This window comes from Mytilus californianus, unplaced genomic scaffold (assembly GCF_021869535.1).
Source record: "Mytilus californianus isolate M0D057914Y unplaced genomic scaffold, xbMytCali1.0.p SCAF_2, whole genome shotgun sequence".
Classification (NCBI taxonomy): domain Eukaryota; kingdom Metazoa; phylum Mollusca; class Bivalvia; order Mytilida; family Mytilidae; genus Mytilus; species Mytilus californianus.
In genome coordinates, this window is record NW_026262668.1 from 120,690,680 (window position 1) to 120,709,956 (window position 19,277).

The 19,277-nt window shown below is 30.4% G+C and overlaps 2 protein-coding genes across 5 annotated transcripts in view; one reads left to right on the top strand and one right to left on the bottom strand.

Moving 5' to 3' along the window:
• LOC127728689 (ATP-dependent zinc metalloprotease YME1L1-like) overlaps positions 1 to 4,196 on the top strand; it is a 41,113-nt gene extending 36,917 nt beyond the window's left edge. Inside the window, exons 19-20 of the mRNA XM_052236302.1 lie at positions 1,481 to 1,600; positions 2,114 to 4,196. Of these exons, the coding sequence (XP_052092262.1) occupies positions 1,481 to 1,600; positions 2,114 to 2,266 (273 nt within the window). The 3' untranslated portion in view covers positions 2,267 to 4,196. The remainder of the gene's footprint in view (positions 1 to 1,480; positions 1,601 to 2,113) is intronic.
• Positions 1 to 19,277, bottom strand: part of LOC127728681 (serine/threonine-protein kinase 11-interacting protein-like) — a 480,863-nt gene that overhangs the window by 218,900 nt on the left and 242,686 nt on the right. The window lies entirely within an intron of this gene.

The window sequence follows — 19,277 nt, forward strand, 5'->3', positions numbered from 1 at the left end:
AATAGAACATAGGGTTAAAATGTAGATTTTGGCTTATATCTCTGAAACCAAAGCATTTAGAGCAAATCTGACATGGGGTAAAATTGATTATCAGGTCAAGATCTATCTGCCCTGAAATTTTCAGATGAATAGGACAACCCGTTGTTGGGTTGCTGCCCCTGAATTGGTAATTTTAAGGAAATTTTGCCATTTTTGGTTATTATCTTGAATATGATAATAGATAGAGATAAACTGTAAACAGCAATAGTGTTCAGCAAAGTAAGATCTACAAATAAGTCAACTTGACCAAAATGGTCAGTTGACCCCTTAAGGAGTTATTGCCCTTTATAGTCAATTTTAACCATTTTTCGTAAATTTTTGTAATCTTTTACAAAAATCTTCTCCTCTGAAACTACTAAGACAAATTTAACCAAACTTGTCCACAATCATCATTAGGGTATCTAGTTTTAAAAATGTGTCCGATGACCCTGCCCGTGAACCAAGATGGCCGACATGGCTAAAAAATAGTACATAGGGTAAAATGCAGTTTTTGGTTCATATCTCTGAAACCAAAGCATTTAGAGCAAATCTGACGGGATAAAATTGTTCATTATGTCAAGATCTATCTGCCCTGAAATTTTCAGACCAATCAGGCATCACGTTGTTGGGTTGCTGCCCCTGAATTGGTAATTTTAAGAAAATTTTGCAGCTTTTGGTTATTATCTTGAATATGATAATAGATAGAGATAAACTGTAAATAGCAATAATGTACAGCAAAGTAAGATCTACAAATAAGTCAACATGACCAAAATTGTCAGTTGACCCCTTAAGGAGTTATTGCCCTTTATAGTCAATTTTTTACAATTTTCATAAATTTTGTAAATTTTTGTAAATTTTTACAAAATATTTTCCACTGTAACTACTGGGCCAAGTTCATTATAGATAGAGATAATTGTAAGCAGCAAGAATGTTCAGTAAAGTAAGATCTACAAACACATCACCATCACCAAAACACAATTTTGTCATGAATCCATCTGTGTCCTTTGTTTAATATGCACATAGACCAAGGTGAGCAACACAGGCTCTTTAGAGCCTCTAGTTTTTACAAAATAAGTGTTTTTTTTAAATTCTGCATAAAACCTCAATTTTGGTTTGACCATATCTTTGTAAAATATGTAAATAATGTTGGGATTAATGATCAATGCTTCTTTTGATTTTAACATTTGCCTTTCTAAAGTTACGGAACATTGAACTTTCTTTATGAAAAATATGGGCAATAGCTTGTTTACTTCTACATTTATGTGAGATGTAAATACAGATGACAAAGGATTATGTCACAATGTAGAAGACGGAGCATACATCATTCATGACAGGGTTCATTATGTATACATCCACCATTGCCTCAGATCCAAATAATCATTTTAGAAATAATTGAAGAATATGGAGATCGCTGTATTAGCAACAAACAAATAAATCTTAATAGTACTAAGTCTTCTTTCAGATTGGAGTACGTGTTTTTGATATTCAGCAACAAGATGGTGGACTTGGGTTTATAATGGTTAATCAATACAGTGAAGCTGTGACTAAAGAAATAGATTCAGAAATAAAACGTCTACTACAGGTATTGATAACTATTTTTAAGGGGGTTATCTCCCATGGAAATGTAAATTCCATAGAAAATTGCATTGTTAGCTATTTTAAGCCAATATTTCTTGTATCTAATTTATATCAAAGGTTTATATCAGCAGTGTCTTGGACAAATTTCTAAATTCAGTGCTATTTAACTTTTTTTAAGAGTTATACCCTTTGGAAATAGGAATTATATGGAAAATTGCTTTGTAAGTACTCTCAAGCATACATTTCTTGTCAGACTTTTGAAATATACTAGTAATGCCTTATGCAAGTTTGAAAATCAGTGTCAATCAACTATTGTTACAGGAATTATGACCTTTGAACTATAATTTATATTAAAAATTGCATTGTGGGCATTACATTTCTTTCAATATTAATGAAAAAGTTTAAAAGAACCCTAAAAAATATTGGAGTTATTGCCCTTATATGTATAAAATTTGTACATTGACAGGGGACATTATAACGCTGTTCTTTTATTCAGTTTTTATATTTTGTATTACAGGAATCTTATGACAGAGCTAAGAAGATATTAACAAACCATGCGGAACAACATAAAGAACTTGCTAAAATGTTAATGAAATATGAAACATTAAACAAAGAGGAAATTAAACTTGTGATGGACGGCAAAAAACTCAACAAGAAAGTTTTCAGTTGATATTAGTTATGCAGCATAATTTTATACAAAATTTCTGGTCATTGCGATTTCTTGATTTGGTAGTTCTCAAACAACAGGAACTTCAGTGTACACATTACCATTCAGAAAATTTGGTGTCAGAACACTATTTTATAATTTTAAGTGTCTGAACTAGCATTTTAATGAACTTTATGAATGGATGATATTCTGATAAGACATTCAATATTCTAATAAGACAAGATAAATGTAATTCAGGGATACTAATGTATACCAGTCAAGTTCTGAGTTATCATGGTGTGGCTATTTGTCTTAATCATTGTTATAAGATACATTTTAGGTGTTTGGTTAAATATTCCTTACCCCAACAGGGCATATGAAGTTAACATGAATTTTATCATTTCATACTTTCTGAAATTCTCATTTTATTTTTAACATGCACTCTGTATATGTGTACAGTTTAGCCACATTCATGTTTTGTATCGACTTGCCACTTGTAAAAAACTATAGAAGACACATTGTAGTAGAAGATATTTATGCATTTAATATTTTGTTTGTGTCTTGACAGGAAACAGTCTTGTTGAAAAATGTTTAAAGCTTACAAAAACATACAAAATGGTAATAACCTGGAGTTATATATTGGAGAATAACACTTTTATAAATGCCTAAAGAAAACATGTTTTGGTCAGTTAAACTTTTTCTGTCTAGCAGATTTGTTTCTCACATTTATTTATACTAGTAAGAAAACAGACACAAACTGGACCTTAATGTATAATTTTTATAGATTTTTTTAAAAATGTATAAATGAATAATTAATGAAAGATTTAATGATAAATAGAAATAGAATAAATGATTAAATATGACATGAGGTATGACTTTTAAAGATTTTAAATTTTTACATCAGATCTATATAACATATTGACATATATCTAAACAACCTGTTCAATGAATGCATTTGTATTCAGTGTTTACAAATGTTTTACTTTTTTAGTCAATATTAATTTATAAGTAAATCTGTCTTGATAACAACAGCTACAGCCCTCTTGTTGATCATATTGACTGTTCATGTATAAATGATAACAACAGCTACAGCCCTCTTGTTGATCATATTGACTGTTCATGTCTAAATGATAACAACAGCCACAGCCCTCTTGTTGATCATATTGACTGCTCATGTCTAAAGAAACAATACACAATATATGTACATCACTGCTCAACTAGTCAATATATGACAAAAGGAATGACCTGCATTGAAATCTTGTCAAGTAAGAAATCAAGTTTTGGCTAACGAATATTTATTTTATTAATTTTATTATTCTCTCTGTAGTGATTTGTTATTATAACTCACTTGTCTCATTTCCCTTAAATGTTTTATGTTTTATAATGTTAATAAAGTTTTACCTAAAAGGTACCATTTATATATTACCAGTACTTTAGTTATCTATTTTGGTGGTATTATGATATAGTGATACATGTTCTAATAATGGTAGGGAATGTATTGTTATCTAAACGTTTTTATCTTAAAAATTGAAACTTTTGTTTCCATTCATTTTCAAAACATTTACTAATAGGTCAGATGCAATGTTTTTTTTAGTGAGTTATGTATAAAATTTCATAAGGTGTTTTGGTCAGCAAATATTGCTTTATTAGTGATTAAATTCATCTTGTATATATTTATAGTAAGCATGAATGTTTTGCAGATAAGATAACATTTTCTACATGATGTCATTTCACAGTTGCTAACTTGTCCAACTGTAAAACATTTCACAATGTATTATTGTCTGGTATTGTAAAGCTGGGGTTGATTGGAAAATTGGAGATTTAGTGATGTTGTGTACTATCTTATTATCAGAGGATTACATTTACAAATATAATTGATAAAATGATATTATGAGGATATTTGTTAGACCAGGCAGTGTTTTTGTTGACAATAAAATCATTTTTCATAACACAAGTTTTGTGGTCATTATTTACTCCTTTCCTACTACACTGGTACAGATGACCAGTAGGCTTAGTTTAAAAATGAAGGATTAACTTTAAAATGTTTTTACTTTTATATCTAGTTAATACTATATAGTCGTTAGCAATCACTCTTTCTGCTTGTGACAGTTGTGTCTGACTCAGAACTTTAAAATGCATTGAGCAATATTAATGATAGGTTATATATATTTTAATTATATCCCAACACTAAAGGGTGGGCTAGAAATAAGGTTGGAATGACTGCAAAGTTATGGCCAATACTTTGTTTATTAAGATGAATGCAATGAGCTTTGGTTGCAGTACCTCAGTATTTGGAGGGCTCAGATTAACAGGGAAAACTAGCATCCCTGGCATATATAGGTCACCTCTGTTAAGGTAGCTGAGGTGTCAAAATGTTCGACAATAGATTTTTCTTAAAACTTCTGAAAAAGTCTTCTGGGTCAATGTCAGAACTTTCAAATTTCAATATAAAAAACTGGGGGTCACAGACCTTGTTTATTTGTTAAAATACACTGAAATTAACAAAATTCCAGTATTTTATATGGGTTATATAGGGAAACTTTTTTTTTCTTTATTAAGGAAACATTAAATAATAAAATAAGTTAAAATTAAATGAGATAATTTCTTTTTATAAATACTTCCTAAATATCAAATAAAAATTGGTGGTCACAGGATTATTTTTCTTGAAAAATAAAAAAAACATTTTGTCATACCAAATTCAATAATATAATTATCTGCCCTTGATTTTTTCGAAGGCATGTATTGTGAAATTTTTAAATACACTTTACAACACTTAATTTTTTTGATAGTTTAATCTTTAAGGGGGTACCCAACACTATACCCCAAAAAAAAACTGTCATTTAATTTTTCTTGTTTTTCTCTCATTAATAAACTAGGCCTAGCTAAACATCTTATAAAAATTCCAAAAGATTTGAACCATTGGTTTAAAAGATTTGGCAACTCAAATATGGCATCTTTTACATGCTAATATCGGCCAAGCTTAGAAGTTTCAGAAATATGGATATTGGGGTCTATATGTTGATATTTTTAAAAATTAATCCTAAATTGACAATAGCACAGTTTATAATGAAAACTGAGGCGAATTTTAGTTCCCTTTACTTGTAAGTTTTTATGTCCTATGGGGGGAGGGGGCATTAAGTTTTACCATTGTCCATACGTACATGTGTACTAAAATCTGTACGTCCCAAAGTTAGTTTCCGTTCTCTAACTTTAGATTGCCTCAACCAAATGTTATGAAACTTATATACAATGCTTATTACCACAAAACACAGATCAAGTTTGAATTTTGGTGGCATCACTTTAACCGTTCTAGAGTTATGCCCCTTTACAAATGGAAAAATTAATTAATTTTTCGTTTCCGTTCTATAATTTTAGTTTGCCTCAACCAAATGTTATGAAATTTATACACAATGATTATTACCACAAAACACAAATCAAGTTTGAATTTTGGTGGTGTCACTTTTACTGTTCTAGAGTTATGCCCTTTTACAAACGGAAAAATTGCTGAATTTTTTGTTTCAGTTCTTTAACTTTAGATTGCCTCAACCAAATTTTATGAAACGTATACACAATACTTAATACCACAAAACTCAGATCAAGTACAAATTTGCGTAGTGTCACTTTTACTGTTCTTCAGGTATGTCCTTTATAACGTTATATGATATGCAAGCGGGGGCATCATCTGTGTCCCATGGACACATTCCCAAATTTATTTATTCTGGATTTCAATTTTTGTCCGAACTTAAAAGGGGGGTCTCAGATTCAGCCCCCAAAAATGACTATGATGGGTCAAGTATTTGAAGAAGAAAATAAAAAAAAAAAAAAATGTGTCGTTTATTTTTTATTTAAAACTAACCATTTGTAGTGCTATATCAGTCTGTTATTCTTGCAAAAATTTATAAAAATTTAACCAAAAGATTTTTTTCTATTAAAGTTTAAAATATACCCCCACCCTCAATAAATAAGAGCAAGATCCATTCTAATATACATATGGGCCATAACTTTTTTGTCTTTTGATCTAGGCCGTAGATATTTGGCATGTGGATGTATCATCATGAGGTTAAGTGTTTAGTATCATGATGACCTTCATGTGACCTTCAAATTTGACCTCAAGGTCAACTTAATGTATTTTTTCGCAAGAAACACGACCAGGCCATAACTTTTTCGTCTTTTGACCTAGGCCTTACATCTTTGGCATGTGGATTACAATAATGACTTAGTGTGACCTTGAACTTTGACCTTGAGGACGAGCAATGAAACTGAATTCAAAGTTTTATTTAGAGTCGATATTTAGTAAACAAATACAAATCGACCATACAACAATATAGACATTATGACATATCAACAAATTCCATGCATACAAAATACATAAATTATCTGTTATCGAGACAAAAAATACATGTAGTTCCATAAAAATTTCAAAAAGGCATAGTTTCTATTAAGGCGAAGTGCACGTAATTTACTACTCCACAGATTTTTTTTTTAAATTTCACATACGGATTCTGCTCGTAAAAGTACACCAGACAATAAAATAAAAAAGGGGTAAACGTTTTCGTTTTTGAGATACGAGCTGTTGAAATTAACAGCATGAGACGCCAAAAATACAAAGGATACATAGGGAAAATCATAAAAATCAGCAGATATTTTTACATTATCAAGATTTTCTATTTTGTTGGTTCACAGATTTAAAATAAAAATTGATATACGATTCAAAAATGAACGACGAATCCATTGGTGCAAAGAACCATGGCTCCTGAAAATTTGAACTAGGTGGTCGAATAGAGCTGACCGTGCGAGATCCTCATGTATAATCAAGTTAGTTAAACATAGAGTTTGATAGTATTTCTGAAGAGGTTATGAAAATTAGATACAATTGGTTTTTAAAAATCCGACTCAACGTGTCGGTCTAGTACAAAGCAGGGTTAATATTCATATTACATTAACATGTTCTCGTCCTGAATATGCATATTAATTTGCTGCAGGACGTTAAGCAGCCATCCATCATCATCATTATCAATAACATGAACAGCTTGAATTTTAATGCAACAAATGTCAGTTTTGACAATTAATGGCATCTTAGTGTTCGAAAGTCCAAAACCTATGACAAAAGTTTAAAGACTTAAAAAAACGAAAGTAAATCCAAATTAGAACAATTAATCAGCTATGCATGAGGGGGATAATTCCTTGAAGTAGAATGATGGAAATTTTATAACAGAAAATTTCGATAGTACGCCAAACTCGAACAAATAATCCAAGCTATGCATGAGAAAAATACATTCCTCGATTTCAAATGTTTCCAAAATTTAATTACAATAAATTCAATAAGACAATATCCATATGTTGATGTCAATATTGAGGATGACATTATATACAGGTTTGATTATTTTTAGACTTTAGTTCTCTGTTAAAAAGTCTCGTCAATGATTTTGTATGCCAGACAAGCCTGTCGTCTACAATAGAGTCACCAGTGACACTCGAATCAAAAAAGTTTAAAGGCAAAATACGGTACGAAGTGAAAAGAGCATTGAAGACACAAAAATTCAGAAAGGTTTTGCCAAATACAGCTAAGGTAATATATTCCTGGAGGCAATTTCGAAACAATTCAAAGTTTTGTAAATAGTAAATTTATTAATATGGCCATTAAAGGTATATAAGTCATTCTATGTTTTTATCACAGCAGAAATTTTATTTATATGTGTATAATTTGTAAATTTGAATGAAAACAAAACTGTCTCTCAAAACGAGTTTTTTTTCTCTCATAGATTTAAAAAGATGGACAGAATAGTAAATGTAATACTTCACTGGAGGTTGGACAGTAAAGTATAATTGAAATAGGCAAACTAAAAAAATAAAGCATAATTTATCTATTATTTCAGGATAGAGAAGGAAAGGGAGTATTAACATAAAGAAAAAAGACATTCAACTTTTAGAAAAAATCTTGTAAATGCAAGAGAAAATAAAAGTTGAAAATAATGCTTACCATGAAAAGAAAGGATTGGTCTCTTTATAACATTATTCCTCATTACCAATACATTTTTTTATGTTAGTTAACAGATGAAGTTTGTCTCCCCTTTACTATAAGACAGATGTTAATCGATATTTTCTTTTAGTTTGAAAAGAGCAAAAAATAAGGTAACCGACTGATAGGAAAGGCAGGGAAATAAGAAACTTAGGTTCCATCTCCATCATAAGTTTATCTTAGGAGGATTCGGCTATTCTGTTAGGTCGCTGTTGTTTTTATTTATATCTCCTCATGTTTTCAAGTATTTTTGTATTCCTGTGCTATTAATGTTTGATGTTTTAGCTTTCCTGATAAAGATAAATCCAGAAAAGCTTTTCGAACGCAACCATTTCATAAAGTGTTATTTTCATTATCTTATTTTTCTGTCGGTTATCTTCAGCAACTTTACAAGATATATCATGTGTCAGAAACATAAATCAAAACCAATCTTTAAAAGCCATTTTTCTGAAAATATATTTAACGAGCCTCGAACTCTGTCGTAGCATTACTATTGTGCCAAAAAAACCAACATTTTGTAAACAGTGATGTTGAAGTAGAAGTTGAAATGGATGTTTCTAAAATAGACAAATTTGATATCCCATGATAGTAATGATATATTTAATATGTAGTAAGATTTATTGTCGCGATTCCTTTCAAACTCAATAATTCAAGTTTTGCCAAGTTCACAGGAGGTAAAAACAAACAATGCTATAATGACTAAGAATTTACGTAAGAATGTAACGATTTTCGGGTTGAGAGTGTATAGATACTTGACAAGACCTTTAAATAGAAACCATTAAGTAGAATAAAAAATGTGATTTACAGTTAAAGATTTTTTTTAACTTATATTAATTGCTATTTGAAAGTATGGTTGTTTGATTTTATAATGTTATTTTTGATCGTACCTTTTACTTACTTTTAGTTCTAGATATCATTATATTCATTGTTATTTTTTAGTTACGTCGATTACTTCAAAAGTACTGTTTTTCCTTAGAATTATTGTAACCATTGGTGTATATGTATTTGGTAATGATTTGAGATCATTGGGTTAGATTATTTTGATTTCGTATTAATGAATTATTCCTTATTGCAGAACCATAAGACTATGCCATTGTGTTGACGTTTTCGCTAGGTGCATGGAAGAAGTTATTTTATTTATCTATTGTTCTGTTAATTTCATGCCAGTCTCCGTTATCCTTTATCACATAACAGTCATAATGTTCATTTCTGTTGTCCCTTATCGCACAGCAATAAGGAATGCTTGGTTCCATTATTTAACAAAACATTCCTAGTACATCTGGTTACGTCTTCGGTACTTAAACAGTCGCATAAAAAACTATCACTATATACTTATTACATATAGCTAAAATTTTATGAACCCTTGTCAGAGATAGTCATCCTTCAGACAAAAAGTCATTTTGCCCTTAAAGGAATTTGGTCTGATATCAGATTTTTGGTTGTCTGTCTCAACTTGTTTAGAATAAAGACGATTTAGAGGCTGGATATTTGTTTTAACTTTAAGTGTCTATTCTGGGTTTTATTGGGCTGTCGTGTCGCTGTAGGCCAAACCACACATCCCTTTTTATTCATTTAGCTATATTGAACTTAAGAATGGACTGGTTACTCCTCTAATATCGAAAGATCATTATAGATGTTTGTATTTATGTTTCTATTGTTATCAATCTTTGATCTATACAAGTAGTGCACTTCTGGTAATTCTGAAGAAATGGTTGAAGTTTACAGATTGGATGTATCTCATACTGTTGTCATTTTTTTTCTTTTTGTTTTTTTGTTTTGTTATTTTGTAGTGCAGACGCATCCAACCTTTGTTTTAACTTGATTGATTGCAGTCTCATGACGTATCTCGTCCACTATCTACATAGTACATTCGTATGTACTTTGTGAAGGATCTACCGATAACCTCTATATATGTAAAATATTCATAAGATAACCTCTTTATATGTAAAATAATCATAAAACGTAAACGGGCATGCATTCCCTAAATTATGTTGCATTTCCAGCTGTATCAATGTTTGATATATCAGTATGTCGAAATTTTTAATTGTGTATTAAATCTTCTATTACCTGATCGTATATATATATATATATATATATGTTGTTTTGTGCTGTATTTAGACCCCTCTAACAAGAAATTTGTTCATGCACACGTATAAAAATTGCGGTTTTTATCCAACGCAATCATAGGTTTGAACGTTGTTTTCAATTTAGACTTATATATATATATATATATATATATATATATATATATATATATATATAAGATCTATTTTATTACATCTTGTGATCCGTTTATTTGGCAATCGCCAATGGCAGTCAGCAGGGTTTAAGAAACATCAGTTGTTCGACCTGCTAGTCAAATGCGTTTTGTTAAAATATTCTTTTTCACTCATTTTGGTCTTTTAGAAAATGTTGTTTGTGCTGTATTTAGACCCCTCTACCAAGAAATTTGTTTTGCATGCACACGTATAAAAACTGCGGTTTTTATCCAACGCAATCATAGGTTTGAACGTTGTTTTCAATTTAGACTTGTATGTATATATATATAACAACAATAAACAAATTCAAAGTCGAACGTGACCAAATGTTGGTTTAATCATTATTTATCTAGGCTTTCTACCATTCAGATTATTTAGTATTAGATTTTATTACACAGGATTAAAGGAGGAGAGATATTTGTTTGTTACCAGGAAGAGAAGCAAATAACGTCATCAAATTGGCAACTACATGATAAAACTGTTCTTGTAGTACATATATTTTCGATAAAAATATGAAAAGAAAACCAATTGTTGTACCAAATGCACTTACCCAGACTGTTACACCTTAACAAGGAAATGAAAATAAAATCTCTGTAATATACCTCCTTGATACACATCGATATACTACACTTAGTTTCAATATTTGGAGGACCGTCCATTTGTTGAAATTAAATGATCTATAAGTTACCAATTGTGTAATTATGATGAGATAATATTTCGACAAAACAATCAAATAATTTTACTTATGTGCCGCTTTCATTTGTAAATCGTGAAAATGCAAACAAATTGACAATTTTTCTAAAAATATACAGAGATGATGCTTTCATTGATGACTTAAGCAGTTTTGAATTACCGTTTGAACTTTGTTTTCAAACTTTTAACAGAAAAAGTAACATAGTTTTGAAATGATGAATTATACTGCATTGGGTTACTGTCTCGTCGGCATACTCCACACCTCCTTTTATTCAGAAATCCTATTGTAATACTGAACTGAACATTTCACAAATAAATTTTACTTTACGTTATTCTTTGTGTCTTTAGTCATCATTCTAATCGAGATCATAGGGGAGGTAGATATAATCATATCAAAGATTTGTATAGTAAAGCTATACAAATCCTTGGTCATATCGTAATATGTTTTGTCCTTCCGTCATATCGTAATATGTTTTGTCCTTTAGTCATATCGTAATACGTGTTTCATCCTTTCGTCATATCGTAATATGTTTTGTCTTTCCGTCATATCGTAATATGTTTTGTCCTTTAGACATATCGTAAAATATGCTTAGTCCTTTAGTCATTTCGTAATATGTGTTTCATCCTTTCGTCATGTCGTAATTTGTTTTGTCTCTCCGTCATCTCGTAATATGTTTTGTCCTTCCGTCATATCGTAATATGTTTTGTCTTTTATTCATATGATAATATGCTATATAGTTTAGTCATATCGTAATAATAATGCTTTGTCCTTTAGTTACATCGTATTATGTTTTGTCCTTCCGTCATATCGTAATATGTTTTGTCTTTTATTCATATGATAATATGCTATATAGTTTAGTCATATCGTAATAATAATGCTTTGTCCTTTAGTCATATGGTGATATATTTTGTCATTTAGTCTTATTGTAATATGCTTTTTGTTTTGGGGATTTTGGCATTGATGCAGATCATCAATAATCTTGTTTAAATCTATCCACAACTGTCCGTACTCTTTGTAATTTGGAGGTTAAAATATACAGACACTTGTCTATGGTTGTAAAACCTAAGCAAGCCTTTAAAAGTATTCTTATGTTGTTGGGGGGTTGCCCTTTCGTTGAATTACTCTGTACATCTCATGTTAATCATATATTTATTGATGAAGTAAAGTCATCAACGTAAGTTTACTATGATTCAGGTTCCAAAGTCTAAAATTGTTTACAACAACAAAACGCACTTTAACTTTACAATCACCTTTTTTTTTTAAGAAAAAAATAATTACTAAGCAACCACTATATTTTGAGTGTTTGAGGCTTACTGATTGACCGAAAAGCGACCAGTTTTTATTTTTCTTATTCCTGAATATCATAGATACGAGATGAACTCACACACTCGAGACAAATAATGATGACACTAGAGTTAAAACTTTTTGCGTCAGGAAGAGAATCTGGAGACATCATGTGGACAAAATGGCATTTAATATCAAGTTCATTTGGTATACTAGTAAACGGATGAATAGCAACAACAAAAAAATAGTTTCTTTGTCATGATGTAGAAAGAAAGAAAATGTTAATTAAAAACCAATTGTTTAGAGAACAATTGACTGATTGATTGATTGTTGCTTGCTAAGGTCTTTCCAAACTCCCAAGTTTTGAGAGGACCGAACATTGGCTAGATTCTTTCAATGATGTACTTATAAAATAGTTGAAAATGATAATAATACTAATAATCGCTTTCTATTCATATAGGTACGATATGATCTTTCAAAATCAAATGATATATATGGATAATGAATTAAACATATAATTGTTCAAATTGTGTAAGCAATATCACGTGCACATTTACTTGACTTTACATGACTTACCACTAGATGTGTCATTAGCAAAATGACAGGCGCCACAAGGAGCTGCTCCTAATTCCTGAGCACATGAGTTCACCCCTGTTGCTGTATATTGCTCATTCTTCAGTTTTCTGTGTTGTGTTTTGTGGACTGTTGTCTTTCATTAGAATATACTGTATGTGTGTTCTTGCTGCTTTTTAAGGGCAAAGTAATCCAGTAAAATGGCATTTTCTTTATTGTGAAAATTGAACTGAAAATCTAAAAAAAAATAAAACATTTTCTCTTCTTTTTCATTCTGGAATTTTATCGAAGCAACAAAAACCAATGCATAGATTTAAAAAATAATAAAATTGATACGTTATTGATACGTACATTTTCGTTTGATTTTTGTCTTGCTTACTACACACGGAACCCCGTTGTTATACTATTACCAACAACTGCGTTTTTAATACATTATTAACCAATATAATACCTAGTTGGTAGAGAAAAACATGACAATTATTTCGACGTTTTTTTTTTCTCACTTAGAACATCACTTTATCTGATGTGTTCCAAAATAAAAAGAACTCGGTGGCCCTATTGTACATTATTAAAACAGAAATGTATCGGGCAAAACATATCGATTTAAAAAAAAATGTCATATGAAACGTGTTTATAGTGATCATAGTGTTACGGAAATTATTGAACAAATGCGTACATGTATACCAAACTAAGTCCTATGTGCACGTTTTTTTTTACATTTATTACGAATTCAAAACGTATAACCGAATACAATATTTCATTTGTTTATTGTTTATCGAAAATTATATTTTTGTTGCTAATCAACTTAAGGGTTTTGGTGCCGAAGTAAAGCGACCGTGACCTTGACAAACAATCAACACAGAATCACGGAGCACGTGAAAAATAAGGGAGATGATATAGCGATGTTTATTCGTTTAATTTATATTTTCCATGCGTCCCCATTTGTTAATTAAAGTTTGTCGTAACAGTTGTTCAATTGTTTGGTTTATTAAATTTGTTTTTGTCAGAACCGTCAATACTATAATCCTTTATCTTTTGTTTACTTTTTCTTTCATCACAATTTTTTTCCATTTGCACTTGGGCTGTGAGATTGCTGAATTTCTAACGAGAAGTGGCATGGCCAAGGTCACTACATACAGAAAAGCTCTCGGTGAATTAGAGTACGGGAAGACAATAATTCAATAGCAGTACATTTCTGAAGGTTTGAATAAAATAAAAGATTTTCTTTTAAACACAAGTCTCTGTGCACGTTTTTTTTAGTAAATCTTAGCCATTGAAGTATATAAAATAAGTTCATCTTTTTTGTAAAATTTGAAGAATCATATTACTTAAAGTAAATTCCATTTACCGGACGTGAAGAAAGTTTTTAAAGATAGTTTTTTACAAAGTTTTTGATATATTTTACGTACATTCAACACAAAATTTAAACTAATTTTCATTCACTGATAATTAAGCAAAACACACAGTAAAAAGGATGATTTTTTTTCTCAATTTTCAATGAGAGTTCAACATGCCAATGTTGTATACAGCGTTTTACCAAAATCTGTGACATAGCCCATTTAATATTCCATGATCTTAACATGTACAGTATCTTTTTCTGATGTCGCTTATTTGTCTTTTTAAATCAAATGATATAATGCATATAAATAATAATAACTACATGAGGAAGAACACGGTTCGAATACGTCATAATCATACATTTCATTGTTACAAATCTATTGATAAAAAATCAACACACATTTGACACTTTTCACAAAATACACGGAAACTGAAAAAGACTGAAACTAAGGTCTTTTGCCAAGTTCATTTGGTCCATTGTACGATACCAAAACTGACAAAGACTAAGCATTAGACCTTTTGCCAAGTTTGTCTAGTCCATTGTACGACACAAAAACGAATGAGCATTGTGCCTATATATATTGCAAAATTTATTTGGTCTATTGTACAACACAAAAAAGAAATTTTCAGATGCTTTCCAGTTATTTCTTCTTAATCAATGCAGTAGGTAGATATATAAATATCTTCTCTTCATTGCTAGTTATATTAAATTCAAATATTTTATTTAAAATATATAAATAGTCTTTTGCAGTTATGAAAACTGCTGATTCAAACCTATGCAGTACCTTAAAACGTCCTACAAAAAGACCAAATTGCAATCATGAAAATCATTGAATACTGGTATGACCTTTTTAATAATTTCAGGACGATTAGTGTCAATAAAAGTATATGTCATTTAACACGCAATATATCAATGACGTACCTTGAATTAATACAAAGGCAGATAAACATTAGAGTTAAACAGGATGGTATTTTTTTTTATTCCTGATGAAACGCGAGGAAACAGGGTAGGTGTGGTCATAATTTGAACGGACTTTATATGTTTATGACGAAATGTTATCTAAGGAAATAATTTCTTTCCTTAAACAGGAAAACTTTTAAAGATGCATATTAATAAAAGTTAAATTTAGGGGTAATGTAAGAAATACTTCACATTCCATGATCAAAGTACTAACGTACCGGTCACTCCAAAATGTGATTCGCTATTTTTATATGCATTTTCTTTATAAGTGTTTCAATTTCATCAATTATACTGAATCTTTATTCATTTAATAATAAGATATGAAACAATGATTGTATAATAAACCTGTATACATAATAAATGCATTTTGAAATGTGCTAACTCTGCCTTTATATATTGTTTTCGGATGTCAATCTTAATTACAATGCTTGAGCAAACATTAATACAAGCAAAGCAAGCAAGCCAACCAAACCTTTAACTTGCTAGCATTATGATGACAGCTGTAAAGGCCTCACTCACACTGTGTGGTGTGAGCATTTAGTATAATACTCACGCTGTTACATTGAGTTGAAGTAGAACAACGAAAGTGCTTTAAATTTGCTTTTGATTTTGTCTAGTATGCAGGGATTGTGTGTCATGAAGTTATGCACAACATTCTTTCCTTTACATTTTTCCATTTATAATTACGTTGTTATTTAATCAATTTATCAAAACGCGAATAAACATTACATATTCGTGAAGGAAATTGAATAAGGAATCGAATGATATATGATTTATCTACGAGAAAATGCATCATTTACGATTTTGAGATAGAAAGTTAACATACCGCACAAAGTCTCAAATGGCAATTTTCTTGTTTTCTATATTGACTGCGCCCTGACTTCCCACGTCCTTGACAAGTCCTTAAAAGTCCGTCAGACTTTAGAAAATTATCGGACTACTAGTTGTGTGATGTTTGATTGATACATAATCTGGAGTTTGTGTATATTGACTTGTATTCACTGTTTTCATTTTACATAGACAATTTAATCATCTTGTATTTAAGTTATTTTCTTAACATTTCGACAATTGTGAGTTAAATTCAAGCAGAAATGTTGGTATATGTATGTTTTCAAGTAATCGCGGATTGCATAACAACTGAGACACCGCGAAAACAGGCGATAAGTTATCTTGATTGAAAAACTAGTATTTCGTTCTGAAAGCCGTCGGAATTTTATTAGTAGATCTACGAGCTGAATGTAAATGTTTGATCTTATGATATTTGTGTCAATTATATGAAACTAATAAATCATGTCAGGTTATGAAATGTAGAGGAATAAGATTATACTCAAAAAGGAAGAAAAGTCAAAATATTTAACTGAATTTTTTATATCATGACGCATTTCGATTCAACACTGTAATCTAATAACAATTTAATAGCGATACAATGTTTTACAAAAGGAAAAATATGGATACTTCGAAATATATACATTTCACGTTCATTAATCAAAATGTAAAGCACAGCCGGCAAAATCATTTTTTTTTTAAATCATAATAATTTTTTAAAAGTATTTAAAAAAAAATAGCATCATTTCATCAATGTGTTGGGTCTTTAATTGAAACGCTACGATAGTTATTACAACATGTTTAACATTTCAAAATAACCATCGACCGCTGACCTTACGAGTGAATGTATACAAACATCATGAACATTCCGAAATTATATCTTGTGTAATGCATTTCAATATAGCGAAGGACGTGCAGTTCTTATAATGGTTTCCATTACAAATATTATAGTTGCAATATAACCATAAATTGTGCTAGGCGTGACCTACCACTATTGATTAAAATAATATTAGTGAAACAAGTATTGGCTTTTCCAAAAAGATATCCGTCTCTTTGCAGTACTGAATGATACGTGTTTACTACATGTATGTATTCATATAGCACTCGTAAATAGGTTACGAATTCCAAGATACATTTTATTTCTTTTTTTATGATATGTTTTATTAATCTACAAATAACGGAATCGTGTTAATTGAGTAAATTAAAAGATTTGTTGAGATATACTAAAATAAATAGTTCAAACCCGATACCCTGCGAGATTTGAAGACATGAACTAGGTTTCAAATTGTGTCAACCAATCAACGTACGTGAGCCACTAGGCATCGCTCAACTCTTAATACCGTCTCCGAGGAGACGTTTATAATACTTCATAAGAAATTTGTTTGTAATAAAATTATGAATTTTTCTGAATTTTTGATATTGGGATAACGTCAAAGAGACAACATTTTGACGACACAAACAACAAAAATACACCTAGAGGTTAACGAAGGATCCTCAACAATATAAAATTTTCAATATAGAATGACAAAATCTTAATCGCCCCGAGTATAGAACAGTTGTGAATAGTGACTATCAAAGATCTGTCGTCAAACCCGAATTATCTTAATGACAAAAAAGGGAAAGATATAACTGAAAACATTCTCTGACAATGTTCCTGACTAAGAACAGGTACATGAACACGTGGCAGGCTAAAGCCCAACCTTCCCCTCCTTTAAATCTCGATCAGTGGAATAACATAAGGCACATAGCGAACGTACAACAGGAATTACTATAGAAAAAGGGAGTTAACTCTATAATAACGATATACTGAACATTAACGTATCTATGAATGCACTTAGTAACTGATAGCAAGATCAAAGAAGGATATGCTTTTGAGTAAAAGCGATTTAACGTCAAATCATTAAGTGCCAATCTGCCTAAGAATCAGGTAGTGGTGGACACATGACAAGAAAACCCCACTCAAGTATACATTAACTTATGTTCAAAATGTATAATGGTGCACGAATATAACATTCGTTTCCTTTTCCTGTTCTGGTATTTCAAAATAAAATTTTGTTGAAATGCACTAAAAAATACCAATTGAGGGGAGCTTACTCCGTAATTTGCTATCATTCTAACCAAATTTATATAGAGCTTTCTTGAATTACCAGACACACAGAAACGAAAGACCTACCATTCCTAACTCAGGATGAAGGTAACTTCAAAATAGGATGATTAAGTCAGTGGTTTTTTTTTTGTCATGTTTTGGAATTCTTCTTAATTGCCTGATTCTTACAAAAACTGTGCTGATAAAACCACTTATGTTAAGATATCCAATCGTAGTACTAATTAATCGTAGGACATGTAGAAAAATCCGTCCGTTCGGAACAAATCTTAATTTAAGTAGTTTTATCCATACTCAGCACTGGTATTTAAATATACATAGCAATATATTCACGTGCATTCTTTACATTTATAATCTTTTTTTGCATGTTATTCAATTTCTTTTTCTTGAAAAGTATTAGAGTTAAATATGACAATTTTTCAATGTTCATATGCAATTTCTGTTACTTGAAACCAAAAGGTGAAGAAAAATACGGCCAACTATAAAACGCTATGTATGAAATATTACTTTTGTTTAATTCCTGCAGATAGAACGAGATCCCCTCTAAAATTGTGATAACTTTCAGGATAATTTTTATATTCCGGTTGTACAAGTTTTTTGTGATGAAACTGTTATGTAAATTGAAATATGAGACGTCAATGCAAATACATACATAATATCAGAAGTCCATTACTAGTAATGGACTTCTGATAATATGTATTAGCTTAGAAATATATATTTTACAAGGAGCCAACGGAATATCACCATTCAAGGGAATGACAATTAACAATAAGAAAAGGCAGAGTCCTCGTCATATTTTGGTAGATTGTCATAAGAAATTTTATGTTTAAAAGGACACAATAATTTTGTTACGTTAAAGTTTAAGATGGAAAAGTTTTATCTATATACTAGATACTTCGGAAAAATAGGTTATTCAAATATCTGCGTTTTTTTTGGTTGAAATATCTATCAAGCAGTTGTTCGTTGAGTCTTTCTTAAG